Raw genomic sequence first — 22547 nt, 5'->3', positions numbered from 1 at the left:
CCAAGGGAACTTATCTAGATGTGTGGTGAGCACTTTGAACCCCCAAGTGCTTCACAGAAGTTTATAACGCAGAGCCTTGAAAATAATAAATGTGTTTCCTTTCCTCAAAAATATTTTTTTAGCCCAGAATTTTTTATTTTTGCAAGGGTAACAGGAGAAATTTGACCCCAATAGTTGTTGTCCAGTTTCTCCTGAGTACGCTGATACCCCATGTGTGGGGGTAAACCACTGTTTGGGTGCACGTCAGGGCTCGGAAGGGAAGTAGTGACATTTGAAATGCAGACTTTGATGGAATGGTCTGTGGGCATCACATTGCATTTGCAGAGCCCCTGATGTGCCTAAACAGTAGAAACACCCCACAAGTGACCCCATTTTGGAAACTAGACCCCCCAAGGAACTTATCTAGATGTGTGGTGAGCACGTTCAACCCCCAAGTGCTTCACAGAAATTTACAACGCAGAGCCGTGAAAATAAAAAATCATTTTTCTTTCCTCAAAAAAGATGTTTTAGCAAGCAATTTTTTATTTTCACAAGGGTAACAGGAGAAATTGGGCCCCAATATTTGTTTCCCAGTTTGTTGTGAGTATGCTGGTACCCCATATGTGGGGGTATACCACTGTTTGGGCACACGTCAGGGCTCGGAAGGGAAGTAGTGACATTTGAAATGCAGACTTTGATGGAATGGTCTGTGGGCATCACGTTGCATTTGCAGAGCCCCTGATGTGCCTAAACAGTAGAAACACCCCACAAGTGACCCCATTTTGGAAACTAGACCCCCCAAGGAACTTATCTAGATGTGTGGTGAGCACGTTCAACCCCCAAGTGCTTCACAGAAGTTTACAACGCAGAGCCGTGAAAATAAAAAATCATTTTTCTTTCCTCAAAAAAGATGTTTTAGCAAGCAATTTTTTATTTTCACAAGGGTAACAGGAGAAATTGGGCCCCAATATTTGTTTCCCAGTTTGTTGTGAGTATGCTGGTACCCCATATGTGGGGGTAAACCACTGTTTGGGCGCACGTCAGGGCTCGGAAGGGAAGTAGTGACATTTGAAATGCAGACTTTGATGGAATGGTCTGTGGGCATCACGTTGCATTTGCAGAGCCCCTGATGTGCCTAAACAGTAGGAACTCCCCACAAGTCACTCCATTTTGGAAACTAGACCCCCAAGGGAATTTATCTAGATGTGTGGTGAGCACGTTCAACCCCCAAGTGCTTCACAGAAGTTTATAACGCAGAGCCGTGAAAATAAAAAAATAATTGTTCTTTCCTCAAAAATTATGTTTTAGCAAGTAATTTTTTTTTTTGCAAGGGTAACAGGAGAAATTGGACCCCAACAGTTGTTGACCAGTTTGTCCTGAGTACGGTGGTACCCCATATGTGGGGGTAAACCACTGTTTGGGCGCACGTAGGGGCTTGGAAGGGAGGTAGCACCATTTGACTTTTTGAACGCAAGATTGGCTGGAATCAATGGTGGCGCCATGTTGCGTTTGGAGACCCCTGATGTGCCTAAACAGTGGAAACCCCTCAATTCTAACTTCAACACTAACCCCAACACACCCCTAATCCTAATCCCAACTGTAGCCATAACCCTAATCACAACCCTAACCCCAACACACCCCTAACCACAACCCTAACCTCAACACACCCGTAACCCTAATTCCAACCCTAACCCTAATCCTAACCCTAATCCCAACCCTAACCCTAATCCCAACCCTAACCACAACTGTAACCCCAACACACCCCTAACCCTATCCGTAACCCTAACCAAAAGCCTAATCTTAACCCTATTTCCAACCCTAGCCCTAATTCCAACCCTAACTCTAATTCCAACCCTAACCCTAAGGCTATGTGCCCACGTTGCGGATTCGTGTGAGATTTTTCCGCACGATTTTTGAAAAATCTGCAGGTAAAAGGCACTGCGTTTTACCTGCGGATTTACAGCGGATTTCCAGTGTTTTTTTGAGCGGATTTCACCTGCGGATTCCTATTGAGGAACAGGTGTAAAACGCTGCGGAATCCGCACAAAGAATTGACATGCTGCGGAAAATACAAAGCAGCGTTTCTGCACGGAATTTTCCGCACCATGGGCACAGCGGATTTGGTTTTCCATAGGTGTACATGGTACTGTAAACCTGATGGAAAACAGCTGCGAATTCGCAGCGGCCAATCCGCTGCAGATCCGCGGCCAATCCGCTGGGGATCCGCGGCCAATCCGCTGCGGATTCGCGGCCAAATCCGCTCTGTGTGCACATGCCATAACCCTAACCCTACCCCTAACCCTACCCGTAACCCTAACCCTACCCCTAACCCTACCCCTAGTTCTAACCCTAGTTCTAACCCTAACCCTAGTGGAAAAAGAAAAAAAAATATTTTCTTTATTTTATTATTGTCCCTACCTGTGGGGGTGATAAAGGGGGGGGGGTATTTTTTATTTTTTTATTTTGATCGCTGCGATAGAACCTATCACAGCGATCAAAATGTACTTTTAGCGAATCTGCCGGCTGGTAGATTCGGCGGGCGCACTGCGCATGCGCCCGCCATTTTCCAAGATGGCGGCGCCCATGGAGAAGACGGCCGGACACCGGGAGGGACATCGAAGCTAGGTAAGTATGGGGGGGGGCATCGGAACACGGGGGGGGGGATCGGAGGACCGGGGGAGCGGACAGGAGAGAGGAGGGGAGCGGACAGATCGGGGCAGAAAGGACGACTGGGGGGGCGATCGGTGGCGGTGGGGGGGGGGGGGCAGATCGGGGTCTCCAGCCATGGCAGATGCTATTGCAGCATCGGCCATGGCTGGATTGTAATATTTTACCATTTTCATAGGTGAAATATTACAAATCGCTCTGATTGGCTGTTTCACTTTCAACAGCCAATCAGAGCGATCGTAGCCACGGGGGGGGGGGTGAAGCCACCCCCCCTGGGCTGAAGTACCACTCCCCCTGTTTCTGCAGATCGGGTGAAAATGGAGTTAACCCTTTCACCCGATCTGCAGGAATGCGATCTTTCCATGACGCCACATAGGCGTCACAGGTCGGATTGGCACCGACTTTCATGACGCCTACATGGCGTCAAAGGTCGGGAAGGGGTTAAGGCTCAGCTGTTGACTGTTAGCCACTCCCATCTGCTATATAATCTGAGCCCTGGCTAGCATTCCTTCGCAGAGGAACTTTTGCTGCATGGCTGGATGTTGTTGGTTGGTGGTTGTCATTTGAGGAGTTTAGTGGATTTATCTGCGACTTTTGCTAGGTTTTGAGTGTGTACTAATTCCCCTTCTCCTTTGTTTTACCCCATCCTTGACTCCCCAACGTATTTCTATGTCGTTTGTGTGAGTATAATTGTATGATTGGCATTTTCCTTTATTCCTGTTCATATTACCCTGTTAGTCTAGTTGGTGTTTTACAGAACACTACTACTCCACTCTTCCCTGGGTGGGGTAATGGTACAGACTGAGGGCGGATTCAGGAGCCAAGGCAAGGTCCTGGCATCTTCACCATCAGAAGTAGTCCGGGGAATAGGGTGAGCTAGGGCACTCCTAGCATTAGAGACAGGGAAGGAGCCCCTGGTCTTGGGACACCAGACAACAGAGTCGTGACAATGACTCTGCCGTACAAACTGTACTCCATTTGTGATGGCTCCTGTATTGAACACTACTGTATAACGTATCATAATCCACTTGATGTAGCTGTAGGACATTATGGAGAAGCCTGTGCTCTTTAATACTTCAACAGTGTGGGAAACTTTGCCAGGCAGGATTTTTTTCTTTTTTTACAACCGCAAATCGAATCTCAAAGTGGTTTAATTAATTTAAAATAATGAATTTGAGGAAATTTGACTCGAACTTGATCCTCCACTGATCGTTCCACTCATCTTTAGTAACAGACCTAAAAGACCACATAGATTTTTGTCACCTGAGCTCGATAGTATCAGCAGGTTACGATGGCATTCTAATGTGTATGGGAGCCTCCCAACAGATACTATTGGGGGAGGGTGGATCATCATCCAGCATGTCCGATATCAGTATGCCTATCCTTTTGTTTCCAGTGAGATAAGCAATCACCAAACTAATCTGACAGCAGCTTTCTAGAGAATGAAGAGCTGCAGAGTGAGTGCTCCTGCAAATGGGAAAAAGGTTGAAACAGCTGTCAGTCGAACTAGAGGCCAGCCTCATGTTCATCCGAAAATATTCTAAAATGTTAACACAAAAAATGCGTTCTTGACTCATTTTATCACCTTTGCCCTCAGATGTCTGCCTGACCCCAGAGGGAGAATTTTTTAACTGACAGAAATAAGAAATATGAAAAAGAGCAAATCAGAGATCAAGCAGAAGTCATTCAGCATAGCAGCAGACCACAAGGTCAATGTGGAGCCGGGGAGTTAAGCCTGTGACACCAAGTGGATTCAATAGGATTATTTTCAGGGCTCATACTCCTCTCCGTTTAAAATGGATGAGTGCACTCTGATGCACTCATCTCGTAGGAAACCCGACATTTCACCAGTGGAGTACAGTACATTATCAGCCTGAACCATCAGAACAGAACAGAATATCTATATATATACATAGAATAAAAGAAAAAAAATGGCGTGTGGTCCCCCATAACAGTTAAGGGCTGATGTTTATAGTCTGGGAAGGGGATAATACACATGGAGCTTTTCAGGCTATTAATAATAGCTCACAGCTGTCTGCACAGCCTTTACTGGTTATTACAAGGTGGGGACTCCCAAAAAATGAAGTGTGGTCCCCCCTAATAGATGCACCATTTCTGCAGCAGCTGAGGGCTGATGTTCTTTGTCTGGGAGGAGGACAATTTCCATGGCCCCTTCCTAGGCTATTAATATCAGCCCACAGCTCTCTGCCTAGCCTTTGCTAGTTATTAATAATAGGGGCACCGCACGTCATTTTTTGGGGTTCACCCCTTGTTAATAACCAGTAAAGGCTAAGTAGACAGCTATGATCTGATATTAATAAATAAGGAGCTTCCCAAGCTTTTATATCTTTCCCAGGCTATAAACATCAGCCCCCAGCTGTCTGCTTTTCCTCAACCAGTTAAGAAAAATATGAAGGACCCCACACCATTTTTTTCTTTCATATAAAATTTGAAATAAATACAAGTACAGAAAACTACACACGTATAGCACTGATTATATATCTTAATGCCATCTTTCTATCTATATGTGTATACAATATTGTTTTATTAGTTACAAAGCTAGCTTGAAATGACACGACTGTATGTAAACGCTGAATATTAAAACCGCATTACATACACGTCAAACGAAAGTCAGATGGATGCTACTTGCTAAAAATCACGTTGTATTCACGTGACACATCCTACTTTTCAGGATCAACATCAGACCGATTTTATGTGATGAGTGTGAGCCTTAATACAAGTACCGCCTCCTGTCTTTTAGGGCTTGTTCACACGATCCTTTTTTCACTGCGGATTTTTCAGGTCCTTTTTTGGGAAAATCCGCAGTGAAAACCGCGGTGCTTTTCACCGCGGATTTGTGTCCTTTTTCTACTGCGGATTCCACTGCGGGTTTCCAACTGCAGTTTCCTATTGGTGCTGTTGGAAACCCGCAGCGGAATCCGCAGAAAGAATTGACATGGTACTTCTTTTTTTCTGCAGGCAAATCCGCGCGGATTTGCCTGCGAAAAAAAGGATCGTCGGCACAGCGGTTTTTGTTTTCCATAGGGTAACATTGTACTGTACCCTGCATGGAAAACTGCTGCGGATCCGCAGCTGCAATTCCGCAGCTGCAATTCCGCTGCGGATTCGCAGCAAAAACCGCATCGTGTGAACATAGCCTAAAAGTTGGAAAGTATGGCCTTCTGTGACTGCGCCTATGTGCCGTGACCATATCTACTTCAGATTTTTTTTTTTGCCGGGTGGGGGACGAAAACCAATTAGGAGTTTTTCTATAAATCCCAACAATTCCTACATATGCCTCAAAACAGAACTGCAACATTGTTAAACAGGAATGTAAAAAAAATGTTAACATGTATTTTCCTTGTGATAGTGGTTACACTTTAAATCTATTGACCCTGTCTTAGTTCACTCATTCTTCTCAGAAAATAAAACGAAATCCCATAATACTAATTATTACATCTGACAATTTACCACAGTCCATGTAGTGTCCAATAGCTAGGAAGATGTTCACAGTGCTTTTCAGCCATCTGTATAGAATGACAAATGAAAATAAATTTGAAAATAAGAGGCATGCATGGTTTAATTTGTAACACATTTTCATTATATATTTAGATCAAACACGTAAAGGGTGCTCAAAATTTTTTTTTTTTTTTTTTAAAAAGAGGTTTCCTTAAGTGTACCTTTTTCACTGGGTGAAATTTCAAAATAAGTCGTCAACACCCCTCTCTCTCTCTCCAGCTGCTACATCTTCTAATTCTCCCTCTCCATAAACTCATACAGTGGCTTGTTAAAGTACTCAACGTCCACCCCCTTGGCTTTTTACCTATTATTTTATATTACAACCATGCATCAGAACTAAATAGTTTAAGTTGGTGAAGTAAGAAAGGTATAGGCAAATAATAAATTTATGGGATAAATTAACTAAACATTGGCATGTGCATATGTATTCATCCCTTTTGCTATGAAACCCCTAAACATTTCTGGTGCAAGCAATTACCTTCATAAGTCACATGCTTAGTGAAAGGAAGTCCACCTGTGTGCAATCTAAGTGTCATATGGTCTGTCAGTATATACCCACCTTTTCTGAAAGGCCACAGAGGCTGCAACGCTATTAAGCCAGTGGCACCACTAACCAAACATCACTATGAAGACCAAGCAGATTTCCAAACAAGTCAGGGACAAGGTTGTTGGGAAGAACAAGTCAGGGTTGAGTTATCACACATATCCTAATCTCTGATGATCCCCGAGAGCACCATCAAATCCATTATCATCAAATGGAAAGATCATGGTACCACAACAAACCTGCCGAGAGGACCACTCATCAAAATTCTCAGCCCAGGAGAGGAGGGCATTAATCATAGAGGCAGCACAGATACTAAAGGGTAACCCTGAAGGAGCTGCATAGTTGCCAAGCAGAGACTGGAGTATCTGTCCATACAACCACAATAAACCATACAGTCCATAGAGGTGGCCTTTATGGAAGAGGGGGCAGAAAAAAAAAGCCTTTACATACACAAAAAAAAAATAGTAAAGCTCGTTTTGAGCTTGCGAAAAGACATGTGGGAGAATCCTCCCCAAATGTATGGACGAAGGTGATGTGGTCAGACGAGCCCACAATTGCACTTTTTGCCCACCAAGGTAAGCACTAAGTCTGGCACCAAACCAAAACAGGTCATAACCCCGAGAACACAGTCCCTACAGTGCAACATGGTGTGGCAGCATCATGCTGTAGGATGTTTTTTGGCAGCAGTGACAGGGAAAATGGTCTGAGTCGATAGGAAGATGGATGGTGTGAAACACAGGGATATTCTTGAGCAAAAACTGTTTCAGTCTGTCAGTGATTTGAGACTGGGACATAGGTTCACCTTCCAACAAGACAAGGACTCAAAGCATACTGCCAAAGCAACACTCGAGTGGTTCAAGGGGAAATGTGTAATTGTTTTGGAGTGGCCTAGTAAAACCCAGACCTTAATCGAATTGAGAATCTGTGGTCAGACTTGAAGATTGCTGTTCACCAGAGAAACCATCTAACTTGAAGGAGCTAGAACAGTTTTGCTTTGAGGAATGGGCAAAAATCCCAGTAGCAAGATATGGAAACCTCATAGAGACTTATTCAAAACTAGATGGTGGCCCGATTCTAACGCATCCGGTATTCTAGAATATGTAGAGTCATATGAAAAAGTTTGGGCACCCCTATTAATCTTAAGCTTAATGTTTTATAAAAATTGTTTTTTTTGCAACAGCTATTTCAGTTTTATATATCTAATAACTGTTGGACACAGTAATGTTTCTGCCTTGAAATGAGGTTTATTGTATTAACAGAAAATGTGCAATCTGCATTCAAACAAAATTTGACAGGTGCATAAGTATGGGCACCCTTATCATTTTCTTGTTTTAAATACTCCTACCTACTTTTTACTGACTTACTAAAGCACTTTTTTTGGTTTTGTAACCTCATTGAGCTTTGAACTTCATAGCCAGGTGTATGCAATCATTAGAGAAGCTACTTAAAGTGGCCACTTGCAAGTTGTTCTCCTGTTTGAATCTCCTCTGAAGATTGGCATCATGGGCTCCTCAAAACAACTGTCAAATGATCTGAAAACAAAGATTATTCAACATAGTTGTTCAGGGGAAGGATACAAAAAGCTGTCTCAGAGATTTAACCTGTCAATTTCCACTGTGAGGAACATAGTAAGGAAATGGAAGAACACAGGTACAGTTCTTGTTAAGGCCAGAAGTGGCAGGCCAAGAAAAACATCAGAAAGGCAGAGAAGAAGAATGGTGAGATCAGTCAAGGACAATCCTCAGACCATCTCCAGAGAGCTGCAGCATCAACTTGCTGCAGATGGTGTCACTGTGCATCGGTCAACTATACAACGCACTGTGTTTTTTTGCCGCCATGCATAACGCCTTTTTGTATGACCAAACAACTCAATCTTGGTTTCATCAGTCCACAGGACCTTCTTCCAAAAAGAAATTGGTTTCTCCAAATGTGCTTTTGCATACCTCAGCCGACTCGGTTTGTGTCGTGCTTGCAGAAAAGGCTTCTTTCGCATCACTCTCCCATACAGCTTCTCCTTGTGCAAAGTGCACACAGACAAACACACAGAAGTGGACCTTAGACGATTGTATATATAGATGACTTGCAGCTGTAATTGCCACAAAAGACGACACTACAAAGTACTGACTTTAGGGGGTGAATAGTTATGCACATTAAAGTTTTCAGTTATTTTGCAATATTTTTTCCTTGCTTCATAATAAAAAGAAAACCAAATGTTCACAGTTGTAGACATGTTCTTCACATTAGCTGGTGCAGTCCCTCTCATCCCCCCCTCAAAAAAATTACAGTGAAATTTCAGGCTGTGAGATACCAAAACACAAAAAAATAAAAATGGTTGAATACTTTCCAAAGCCACTGTATGTGCAGCAGATTAAACTAATCTGTTTGTTAAACTGAAATCCCATATCTCTAGTGCAGTAGTCGGGGAAAAGAGTCTAAAAACTAAAAAAGACCAATTACAAAGTTTGTTATCTTTACTTGTACTTGCTTGTACTGAAAATCAATCTTCCTAACAAAGTAATATGGAGAGTACTTGTTATAATTTAATACAACTAATACCGGTTTTTACGTACCGGTAATAGGATTTTACAGAGTCCACGACAGCACCCATAACGAGAGAGGGGATCCGCCCACCTTCCGGACAGGAACCTACAGGTTAAAAAGGGGCGGTCCCCCTCGCCCTCCAGTTTGTGTTCCAGAGTACAAGGGATACCGCCAATGAATCAGTACATGACAATATTATCTTAAACACTACTAAATCCCACCACCTCTATAGAGTGATCTCTAAGGCACACCTTCCAACAGAGTGCAGGAATAAGTAACTAAATACGGGGGGGAATGTATGGGTGCTGTCGTGGACTCTGTAAAATCCTATTACCGGTACGTAAAAACCGGTTTTCCTATCGCCACGACAGCACCCACAATGAGAGACTTTCAAAGACTATTAACTGGGAGGGACCACAGCACTAAGTACTGAACGGCCAAACTGTAAGCTGGAATTAGCAGATAGATCAAGGCGATAGTGCTTATAAAAGGTGGAAGGTGATGACCAAGTTGCCGCCTTACATATCATTTCAATGGGGACATATGCCTTCTCCGCCCAGGATGATGCCATGGCCCGAGTGGAGTGCGCCCTGATGCCTTCTGGTGGTGTTACTCCCCTGGCAGAGTAGGCAAGACATATCGCTTCTCTAATCCATCTGGCGATAGAGCTTTTCATGACACCAGAACCTTTCTTACGATTCTGGAAAGAAATAAACAGAGCCCTACTCTGTCTCCAGCTTTGTGTCCTATCCAGGTATTCTAATATTGCCCTCTTAACATCTAGGGTATGATATTTTTTCTCCTCTTCTGAACCTGGATTTTCATAGAAAGATGGTAAATAAATCTCCTGACTCCTATGAAATTTAGTTGCTACTTTTGGCAAGTATGCAGGATCAGGCTTTAAGACGATCTTATCCTGGAGAATTATTAGATAGGGAGGATCTACTGATAACGCATGTATATCACTGACCCTCCTGGCAGACGTTAATGCTAAAAGTAGGGCTGTTTTTAAGGTTAAATTTTTTATCGAGATAGAGTCTAAAGGCTCAAAAGGAGGTTCGGTCAACGCCTCAAGCACCAAATTTAGATCCCAAGGGGGTATTCTTACAATATGGACTGGGTTAGAACGCTGACAAGCCTTAATAAACCTAGCAACCCATCTATTACCAGCTATATCACTGTTATATAAAGCTCCCAAGGCTGAAACATGAACTCTTAGAGTGTTGACTGCTAAACCCAATTCCCAGCCTTTCTGAAGAAATTCTAAAATAGCTGAAATTATCTCCTAATGGTTGCTGATAAAACATAAGGAATTTTTTCCAAATTTTTGTATAGATCTTTGTAGTAACCTCCTTCCTGCTTTTCAATAAGGTAGCTATTAAAGCACTAGAGAACCCCCTCTCCTTCAGAAGCTCCCTCTCAAGTTCCAAGCCGTTAAGTGAAGAGTCTCCAAATTTGGATGACGAAATGGACCTTGAGAAAGGAGTTCCGGAACCACTGGCAACACCCAGGGATCGGTCACAGACATTGTCCTGAGGAGAGAAAACCAAGGCCTCCTGGGCCAGAAGGGAGCAATTAAAATCACTCTGGCTCTTTCCTTTTATCTTCCTGAGAACTATCGGAATTAGACACATCGGGGGAAAGGCATATGCTAGCTGGAAGTCCCAACGGACGTGAAGGGAATCCACTATGAATGGTTGGTCTGCTATGTGTAAGGATGCGAACCTCCTGACCTTCCTGTTCTCCCTGGTAGCAAATAGATCTATTATTGGTAATCCCCACAGATTGACTATTTGATCGAATATGTGTTGGTCTAGGGACCACTCTCCCTGACGAAGGGAATGGCGACTGAGGTAGTCCACCTGTATATTGAGCTCCCCTTTTATATGAATCGCCGACAGGGATTGTAAGTGATTCTCGGCCAGAGACAATATCTGTGCTGTGGTGATCATTAGGGATCGTGATCTTGTCCCCCCCTGATGATTGATGTAGGCCACCACAGTTATATTGTCTGTTTGTATCTGTACATGCGAATTCCTCAGGGATGGTAGGAAGCAAAGAAGGGCTTGATTGACTGCAGCAAGCTCTCTTAGATTTGAGGAATTCTGGGACTCTTGAGTCGACCAACGTCCCTGGGTTAGACTGTCTCCCATATGGGCTCCCCAACCGAATGGACTGGCATCTGTTGTAACTATGTTGTCCGGAGTGATGGCCCAGAGAACTCCTTTTGATAAATGTGCTTGATTGAGCCACGATCTCAGATCGTGAAGAGTGGCGGTTGATAGACTGAACCTTCTGCTCAGAGCACCGTGAAGATCTCTTTCTGCTTGAAGAACTTCGTATTGAAGCATTCGGGTATGAGCCTGAGCCCATCTCACCGCCGATATACATGCAGTCAAAGATCCTAGCAGAGACATTGCGTCTCTTAAACTTAAGTTTGGAGTTTCCCTTACGGCCATGATCCTTTGAATGATCTTCTGCTTCTTTTCTTCTGGTAGGAAGGATAACTGATTTTCCGAGTCTAGAAGAACTCCTAGGAACATTTGATGTCTTGTGGGTTCTAGTTTTGACTTTTCCCAGTTGATTATCCATCCGAGTTCCTGTAGGGATGATATTATGGCATTTACCCTAGACGTACACTGAGCAATTGAATTTCCAACTATTAAAAAATCGTCTAGATAGGGCACTACAAGGGTTTCCTTTTCCCTGATATGGGCCATTACTTCCGAAACAACCTTTGTAAAAATTCTAGGAGCCATGGACAGGCCAAAGGGCATTGCTAAAAATTGGAAATGTTTAATCTGATGGTTTACCCATACTGCCATCCTGAGGAATTGCTGGTGATTTCTGTGAACTGGAAGATGGTAGTACGCATCTTTTAGATCCAAAACCGACATGTAGCACCTAGGAAACAAAAGCTTAGTTGTTGATTTAATGGATTCCATCTTAAAAGCGTGGTACTGAAGATATTCATTCAATTTACGTAAATTTATGATAGTCCTAAAGGACCCATCAGGTTTAGAGATTAAGAATAGGGGAGAATAAAAACTCGTCTTCTCCTGATGTTTTGGTACTTCTCCAATAACTCGCTTTGTAAGTAATTGTTGAATCTCTAATTCTAAGGCCTGTTGTTGGGCCGGAGTGTCCAGTGATGTTATAACAAAATGATTTGGGGGAGTTCTCAAAAATTCTAATTTTAATCCTGACTCGACTACCCCCATTATCCAGGCACTAGAGGTTATCCTTTTCCATTCCGCTGAGAAGAACCTTAGTCTTCCTCCTACTGGTAGATCTATTCTATCTGTAATTACGTCTACGTCTTGAGAAAGATGAAGGGTTTTTATAGTATCCACCTTTCTTCTTTTGATCCGACGTCTCCCAGTCACGATTATATCCCTGCTGGTCTGACTGGAATTTTCTGAAGGGCATGCATCTCCGGAAGGCATTCCTAAAAGTGGGATTAAATATTTTAGGAAATCCCTTCTTTCTGTCTTCTGCCTTTGCAAGGATGTCATCCAGCACTGGGCCGAATAGGTACTCACCCCTACACGGAATGGAGCACAATTTGGCTTTTGCCTGAGCATCACCCTTCCAGGTCTTTAGCCAAAGCGCCCGTCGGGCTGCATTTGAGAGACCCGCCGATCTTGCAGCCAATTTCAGGGAATCAATCGAGGCATCCGCTAGATAAGCTACTCCTTCTCTGACCTGAGACAGGGAGTTTAACAACTTATCCCTGGGTACTTTAGCTTTAAGTTGTTCTTCCAGCTGAGTTACCCAGACCATAACTGATCTCGCCATACAAGTGCCTGCGATTGCAGGCTTAAAGGCTCCAGATGATGCTTCCCATACTTTCTTAAGAAGCATGTCCGCCTTCCTGTCTGAAGGATCTTTAAGGAGTCCCACATCCTCTAATGGTAGCGAGGCTGTTTTCGAGGTAGAGGCCACTGCCGCATCTACTTTTGGGATCTTCATCCACTGGGATAAGGTGTCATCCTCAAAAGGGTACCTTCTTTTTGCGGCCGAAGGTAAGAACCCTTTATCCAGCTTGTCCCACTCCCGTCTGACCAGATCTTTAACGGTATCTACCACTGGGAAAGCTTTGCGACTTTTCTGGCTCAGCCCTGCAAACATGATCTCTTGGGTTGTTTTCGGCTCTTTACTCTCTGCCATATCTCCATATTTTCGGTGGAAAAGCAAGGCCTTCCCTCCTCATCTGAGGAAGATGGTGATGGGCTCTCCGAGCACTCGCCTTCTTGCAACGAAGGGCTGGAATCGGATACCATTTCCACACTACTCTTCTCATGCCGTCTAGATTTAAGGGACGATTTAATTTCTTCCCTAATTACTTCCCTCAGATCCGATACACGGAGGGGGGCCTCTTCTTCTAATGTACGGCATATACACGTCTGACATAACTTCTTTAAATAGGTGTCAGGTAGTGGCTCTGTGCATAACGCGCACTGCTTATGCTTAGTCTTTGAGGCCTTCTTTCCCTATAACAAAGCATAGTATAGAAGACAAATGTATCAGCCAATGGCTCAGATATAAAACTCACCACTGCTGATGAACTTAGAGTACCGGTTTCTGAGGGGGTGAGGTGTGACGTGACGTGCCAGGGTCCTGCTCATCTCCACTACGAGATCTGCTGCTGCTCCTTTCTCCTAACTGTCGGTGTTCGGCGTCTCCTGTGGAAGACATGTTGCCGCACACCACTCACCAAGCGCTGCCTGTTTTTCAAAGGTCCCGCGCTCCTCCTCCCGGCCTCCTCCGGAAGTCGTTAAATCACTTCCGGGTCATAAGCGCCGACCTGCTCCTGCAGCGTCGCGCACGCGTGGACGACCCGGGGCGGCGCGCCTTCCCCCGGGAACGCCACCTCGAGCGCTCGGTCATGCTGCTCCTTGCCAGACGAGGGGGGAAGCTGGACACAGGACTTCCCCCGACGCTGCTTCCGGGCCCCCGACTCTGCCGTTCTCACCTGGACACCGCACAGAGGCTTGGCGGACCCGGGTAAGACGATCGAAACCTGTAGGCTCCCGCCGTCCGGACAGGAACCCAAACTGGAGGGCGAGGGGGACCGCCCCTTTTTAACCTGTAGGTTCCTGTCCGGAAGGTGGGCGGATCCCCTCTCTCGTTGTGGGTGCTGTCGTGGCAATAGGAAAATTCATTTTTTTCACACAGCAGTGATTAATTTGAAGAGTGTTCATTTTGAACCTCTTCCATAGAAATTAACCCCTTTACCCCCAAGGGAGGTTTGCATGTTAATGACCACGCTTATTTTTACAATTCTGACCACTGTCCTTTATGAGGTTATAACTCTGGAACGCTTCAATGGATCCCAGTGACTGACATTGTTTTCTCGTGACATATTGTATCTCGTGGTAGTGGTAACATTTCTTTGATATGACTTGCGATTATTTGTGAAAAAAAATAATTGGAAATTTGGCAAAAATTTCGCAATTTTCCAAATTTGAATTTTCATGCCCTTAAATCACAGAGATATGTCACACAACATACTTAATAAGTAACATTTCCCACATGTCTACTTTACATCAGCACAATTTTGGAACCAAACATTTTTTTTGTTAGGGAGTTATAAGGGTTAAAAGTTGACCAGCGATTTCTCATTTTTACAGAAACATTTTTTTAGGGAGTACATCACATTTGAAGTCACTTTGAGGGATCTATATGACAGAAAATACACCATTCTAAAAACTGCACTCCTCATGGTGCGCAAAACCACATTGAAGAAGTTTATTAACCCTTCTGGTGCTTCACAGGAATTTTTGAAATGTTTAAAAAAAATTAACATTTAGCTTTTTTCACAAAATAATTACTTCAGATCCCAATTTTGTTATTTTCCCAAGGGTAATAGTAGAAATTGGACCTCAAAATTATTCTGCAATTTGTCTTGAGTACGCCGATACCCCATATGTGGGGGGGGGAGCACTGTTTGGGCGCATGGCAGAGCTTGGAAGGGAAGGAGTGCCGTTTGACTTTTTCAACGCAAAATTGACTGGAATTGAGATTGGACGCCATGTTGCATTTGGAGATCCCCTGATGTGCCTAAATAGTGGAAACCCCCCACAAGTGACCCCATTTTGGAAACTACACCTCCAAATGAACTTATCTAGATGTGTGGTGAGAACTTTGAACCCCCAGTTGTTTCACTAAAGTTTATATCGCCCGGGCGTGAAAATAAAAAAAATGATTTTTTCCACAAAATCTTTTAGTACCCAATTTTTTAATTTTCCCAAGGGTAACAGGAGAAGTTGGACCTCAAAAGTTGCTGTCCAATTTGTACGCTGATACCCCATATGAGGGAGAAAACTAATGTATAGGCACACGTCGGGGCTCGGAAGGGAAGTAGTGACGTTTTGGAATGGTCTGCAGGCGTCATGTCGCATTTGGAGAGCCCCTGATGTGCCTAAACAGTGGAAACCCCCCACAAGTGACACCATTTTAGAAACTAGACCCCCCAAGGAACTTATTTAAATGTGTGGTGAGAACTTTTAACCCCCAAGTGCTTCACAGAACTTTATAACAGAGCCGTAAAAATAAAAAATTTTCCACAAAAAATCTTTTCGCCCCCAATTTTTTATTTTTCCAAGGGTAACAGAGGAAATTGGACCCCAAGAGTTATTGTGCAATTTGTCCCGAGTACGCTGATACCCCAAATGTGGGGGCAAACCACTGTTTGGACACACGGCAGTGCTCAGAAGGGAAGGAGCGCCAGATTTTACTGTTATGGTTTGCAGGTGCCATGACCCACTGGGAGAGCCCTTGAGGTGCCAAAACAGCAGAACCCCTCATAAGTGACCCCATTTTACGAATTACATCTCTCAATGAATTCATCTAGAGGTGCAGTGATCATATTGACACCATGGGTGCGTCACAGAATTTTATACCACTGGGCAGCCATGCAGAGAGACTCGGGAGGAACGGAGCGCTATTTGCCTATTCAAGTGAATGGGTCTGTGCACGTCAGAGTGTTTCCATGGACCGTGTGTTCGTGGGCAAAATACGCTGACATGTCTGTTTTTAATGTCAGCACGGGCCCCAAAACATCCAGCACATGTGCATACCCATAACACACATGGATGTCTTCCATGTGACCTGCATCGGCGCCGGGGAAGAAGCATTACAGTAAGCGCTGTTCCCCGGTGGCGGGTGCTGAACACGGATATCCTCATTCTCCCCTGCTCTGGCAGCGATCGGAACAATCAGGGTAGAATGATTCTCCTCTGCTTGTGCTGATCGCCGGCAGAGCAGTGGAGAATGATGAGAGCCGTCATTCTCCCCTCCTTGTGCCGATCGCCGGCAGAGCAGGGGAGAATGATGAGAGCCGTCATTCTCCCCTGCTTGTGCTGATCCACAGCAGAGCAGGGGAGAATGATGAGAGCCGTCATTCTCCCCTGCTTGTGCCGATCGCCGGCAGAGCGGGGAGAATGATGAGAGCGGTCATTCTCCCCTGCTTGTGCCAATCACCGGCAGAGCAGGGGACAATGATGAGAGCAGTCATTCTCCCCTGCTTGTGCCAATCACCGGCAGAGCAGGGGACAATGATGAGAGCAGTCATTCTCCCCTGCTTGTGCCGATCGCCGGCAGAGCGGGATGAATGATGATACTCATCATTCTCCCCTGCTTGTGCCGATCACCGGCAGAGCAGGGAGAATGATGAGAACTATCATTCTCCCCTGCTTGTGCCGATCACTGGCAGAGCAGAGGAGAATGATGAGAGCCGTCATTCTCGCCTGCTTGTGTCGATCGCCGGCAGAGCGGGGAGAATGATGAGAGCCGTCATTCTCCCTTGCTTGTGCTGATCGCCGGCAGAGCAGGGGAGAATGATGAGGGCCGTCATTCTCCCTTGCTTGTGCTGATCGCCGGCAGAGCAGGGGAGAATGATGAGAGCCGTGTTCAGCACCCGGTGTCGGGGAACAGCGCTGCTTACTGGAACACTTCTTCCCTGGTGCCCATCCTTGTGATACTGATGCGGCACACGCATGCCACACGTGTGTTGCAAGTATTACACACACGAACACTGACATCTCCCGTACCGAAAATATGAGGACGTGTGAAAGAGGCGTTATAGCGGGTTTTTATGTTTGGCTGCTGTCACACGCTAAAAAACGCTTTTTATTTCAAAAAATAGTTTTTGCATCACTATATTTTGAGAGCTATAATTTATCCATATTTTGGCCCACAGAGTCATGTGTGGTCTTGTTTTTTTGCGGGGTGAGTTGATGTTTTTATTGGTACCATTTTCGGGCACATGACATTTTTTGATCGCTTTTGTATTTCGATTTTTGGTAGGCAGAATGGACAAAAGCCAGAAAATCATAAATTTCTTTTTTTCTGAGAGGGGGTTATACCGTTCTGCGTGTGGTAATATTGATAACGTAATTTTATTCTTTGGGTTAGTACGATTACAACGATACCTAATTTATATTTTTTTATGTTTTGGCGCTTTTATACAATAAAAACTATAATAATTTTGCATCACTTTATTCTGAGAGCTATAACATTTTTATTTTTCCGCTGATGGAGCTGTATTGTGGCTTGATTTTTGTGGGACAAGATGACGTTTTCAGCGGTACCATGTTTATTTATATCCGTCTTTTTGAATGCGTGTTATTCCACTTTTTGTTCGGCGGTGTGAGGCTATGTGCACAAGTAGGAAAAGTGGTGCAGAATTTTCTGCACAAAATCTGCATCTCCTGGCAGAATCCGCAGCCGCGGATTTGCCGCGGTTTCTATGCGGATTTGCAGCGGAATTGATGCGGATTTTCTGCGGTCTTTGCCACTGCGGATTTCTATCATGGAGGGATGCAGAAACGCTGCAGATCCGCACAAAAGAAGTTACATGCACTTTTAAATCTGCAGCAATTCCGCACTGATTTTTCTGCACCACTTTTTTTTTTTCATTGATTTACATGGTACTGTAAATCACAGTGCGGATCTGCAGCATTTCTGCGTGGAAAAATCCGCTGCGGATCCGCAGCAAATCTGCATCGTGTGCACATAGCCTGATGATAAAGAATTGTTTTTTGCTTTTTTTTTATGTTCACTAAAGGGGTTAACTAGTGGGACAGTTTTATACATCGGGTCATTACAGACGTGGGGATACCAAATATTTGTACTTTTATTGTTTAGTTTTTTTTTCATTTAACGCATTCTAACGCATCGGGTATTCTAGAATATGTATAGTAGTATATAGCACAGGCCACGTAGTATATAGAACAGCCCAAGCAGTATATAACCCAGGGCACATAGTATATTGCCCAGCCAGGTAGTATATAGCAGAGGCCACGTAGTATACAGGTCCTTCTCAAAAAATTAGCATATAGTGTTAAATTTCATTATTTACCATAATGTAATGATTACAATTAAACTTTCATATATTATAGATTCATTATCCACCAACTGAAATTTGTCAGGTCTTTTATTGTTTTAATACTGATGATTTTGGCCTACAACTCCTGATAACCCAAAAAACCTGTCTCAATAAATTAGCATATTTCAACCGTCCAATCAAATAAAAGTGTTTTTTAATAACAAACAAAAAAACCATCAAATAATAATGTTCAGTTATGCACTCAATACTTGGTCGGGAATCCTTTGGCAGAAATGACTGCTTCAATGCGGCGTGGCATGGAGGCAATCAGCCTGTGACACTGCTGAGATGTTATGGAGGCCCAGGATGCTTCAATAGCGGCCTTAAGCTCATCCAGAGTGTTGGGTCTTGCGTCTCTCAACTTTCTCTTCACAATATCCCACAGATTCTCTATGGGCTTCAGGTCAGGAGAGTTGGCAGGCCAATTGAGCACAGTAATACCATGGTCAGTAAACCATTTACCAGTGGTTTTGGCACTGTGACCAGGTGCCAGGAAGCATGAAGTGCTCCAAAATCTCCTGATAGCTAGCTGCATTGACCCTGCCCTTGATGAAACACAGTGGACCAACACCAGCAGCTGACATGGCACCCCACACCATCACTGACTGGGTACTTGACACTGGACTTCAGGCATTTTGGCATTTCCTTCTCCCCAGTCTTCCTCCAGACTCTGGCACCTTGATTTCCGAATGACATGCAAAATTTGCTTTCATCAGAAAAAAGTACTTGGGACCACTTAGCAACAGTCCAGTGCTGCTTCTCTGTAGCCCAGGTCAGGCGCTTCTGCCGCTGTTTATGGTTCAAAAGTGGCTTTACCTGGGGAATGCGGCACCTGTAGCCCATTTCCTGCACACGCCTGTGCACGGTGGCTCTGGATGTTTCCACACCAGACTCAGTCCACTGCTTCCTCAGGTTCCCCAAGGTCTGGAATCGGTCCTTCTCCACAATCTTCCTCAGGGTCCGGTCACCTCTTCTCGTTGTACAGCGTTTTCTGCCACATTGTTTCCTTCCAACAGACTTACCATTGAGGTGCCTTGATACAGCACTCTGGGAACAGCCTATTTGTTGAGAAATTTCTTTCTGGGTCTTACCCTCTTGCTTGAGGGTGTCAATGATGGCCTTCTTGACATCTGTCAGGTCGCTAGTCTTACCCATGATGGGGGTTTTGAGTAATGAACCAGGCAGGGAGTTTTTAAAAGCCTCAGGTATCTTTTGCATGTGTTTAGAGTTAATTAGTTGATTCAGAAGATTAGGGTAATAGGTCGTTTAGAGAACCTTTTCTTGATATGCTAATTTATTGAGACAGGTTTTTTGGGTTATCAGGAGTTGTAGGCCAAAATCATCAGTATTAAAACAATAAAAGACCTGACAAATTTCAGTTGGTGGATAATGAATCTATAATATATGAAAGTTTAATTGTAATCATTACATTATGGTAAATAATGAAATTTAACACTATATGCTAATTTTTTGAGAAGGACCTGTATAGCAGAGCCCACGTAGTATATAGCAGAGCCCACGTAGTATATAACACAGAGACGTATGTAACACAGCCCAAGTAGTATGGCAGCTTTCTGGAGACCGTCCCCGGCCCGTCCGTCCATGAAAGGAGCAGATGTACGGCCGGTGGTGAGAGCGGCGGAGGCGCCATCTCCAGCAGTGCAGGAGCAGCACAAGGCCCGTGCCTAACAATAACAGGACACGTGTGTAGATGACGGAGAGGCCGAGGACCCTACCGGGAGTGTGGCTCACACGGGGCGCCCTGCAGGACTCCACAGTGCCGGCACATGGGCTGTCTCCGAAGAGCTGTTCACGTGTGGGGTGATAGTCCGCCCTTCCTGTAGTCCGGCACGGAGGCCGTTGCTGGCGGAGGACATCGTGGCTGCTCCCGGGAGTGTGTGGAGCCCCGGGCACAGGTCAGATGATGGCGGCTGCTGTGATCTCCCCGTTGTATTTCCATGTCCCGCATTCTGAGCGCTCGCTGCTTCCTCCCCATTATAACCTCATGCACCATGTGCTGGTCATGTGTCAGCAGTGAAGCACGCAGGGGGAACTGACGGGGGGAGTAGGGAGGGACTAATCGGACTGTGCCCGTTGCTGATTGGTCGCGGCAGCCATGACAGGCAGCTGGCGCGACCAATCAGCGACGAGGGATTTCCTTGACGGAAGTTGCCGACAGAAAGACGGAAGTACCCCTTAGACAATTATATATATAGATAGAATAAATATTGATTTTTTATTATTATTTTTAAATATTTTTATAATTATTTTAAAAAAATAATAATTTAATTCTAACTTTTATACTTTTGTCCCACACTCATTTTTTGCATGCTGATCGCTTCTATAGCATGCAGATCTACATGCTATAGAAGCAGTCAACGCTGCAGTTTCTGTACACTGAGAGACTTCCTGACATGCACTGCGCATGACAGGAAGTCTCTCAGCTCTGGAGACCCGGATGACATCATGACGACATCAGGTGTACAATGTGTGGGTGTACAATGAAAAAAATGTGGAAAAGTTTACGAGGTATGAATATTTTTTCAATTTTTTTCAAGGAACTAGAGTTGAAGTTGGCAACTATGAATGAAAGTATGTTTACATTTAGCATGCAACAAACAGACGCCTACAGATGACCGTGACCATTGATTTCACTGTCTTTTGGTGACAAGCTTCTCACTTTGGTGTGATGCTCAAGGGGGGAGATGGGAACAAAAGAAGATGACAGGGTATAACACAGGGTGACATGAAATAATTGGAGATGAGAAGGGATTGCAGAGGTTAATAGGGCAGTGACAGCCTGTCAAGGTATAAAAGAATGAGGAAAGAAGGAATATAAACCAGCTCACCCGTGATGCAAGAACCAAACCTCGGGAGCACGGACCCGCTGTGTCCAGACGTATAAAGTCCAAAAAAGAAAAGAATGTCCGTAAAAAGAGTTCTCTTTATTCACAAACTTTAAACATGGAGGATACAGACTTCAGCACGAACCATATGGGTAAGAATCTCAACGCGTTTCTGGAGACTAAGCTCCCTTAATCATGACCATCATGAAGTCTGTATCCTCCATGTTTAAAGTTTGTGAATAAAGAAAACTCTTTTTTACGGACTCGGTGAAGCTGGACATTCTTTTCTTTTTATAAAAGAATGAGACAAGATGACAGCAGGTGATCAGGTAGAACAAGTAAAAAAAGAAGCAAAAACAAAGCAAACCTGTTTTTTGCAGCAAGTTTTTTTTACTGAGGGCAGGTTTTGCTGCAGAAAAAAAGGCAGCAAATAGGCAACCTGTGAACATAGCCTACAAAGTCTATATGTACTGCATGTGTGGGTAATACAAAGGACTGTCACATGCTTCAGAGAAACTAAAGAGGAAGCATTGTCATGTGCAATAATAGCATTCAGGAAAGGGCTGAATGCTTATCTTATGACAAACGGCATTAAAGGGTAACAACTTCCAATTGTGTTAGTTATTATTATGCCAACATATATTGATTAAAATGTACTTTCGTTTGTGGGGAAAACCCCTTTAAGGGTCATAAATATATGGTTGATCTCAGAAAGGCTGAACTTGATGGATAGGTTTATTTAACTAATGTTTCCCATTGATCAAAGTCTGTCTTTTCTCATTGTCAGCTCGAAAACTACAATGCAATGTAAGGCCGGCGTCACACTAGGCGTATGAAAATCCGTCCGTTTTTTACAGCTGTAATACGCAGTAATTGTCCCAAAACACTGTTCCGTATTCAATGCGAGGATGCGATTTTTACGGACAAATTTATCCGTGTGTCATCCATATGACTTCCGTACAACGTTTTTTTCCGGCAGACTTGCAAAATGGACATATCATGGATCCATCGGCTCAAATATTCTAAAAAACATATATACAGTCTATATATACAGTCTCTC

General features: G+C 44.2%; 1 protein-coding gene across 1 annotated transcript in view; it reads right to left on the bottom strand.

Annotated features, from left to right (window-relative positions):
* Nucleotides 1–22547, bottom strand: part of RNASET2 (ribonuclease T2) — a 214661-nt gene that overhangs the window by 123509 nt on the left and 68605 nt on the right. The window contains exon 4 of the mRNA XM_077289105.1: nt 6118–6173. Coding sequence (XP_077145220.1) covers nt 6118–6173 — 56 coding nt within the window. The remainder of the gene's footprint in view (nt 1–6117; nt 6174–22547) is intronic.

The sequence above is a fragment of the Ranitomeya variabilis genome, chromosome 2 (genome assembly GCF_051348905.1).
Source record: "Ranitomeya variabilis isolate aRanVar5 chromosome 2, aRanVar5.hap1, whole genome shotgun sequence".
NCBI classification, from domain to species: Eukaryota; Metazoa; Chordata; class Amphibia; order Anura; family Dendrobatidae; genus Ranitomeya; species Ranitomeya variabilis.
This window is presented reverse-complemented; position numbering and strand designations above follow the sequence as displayed.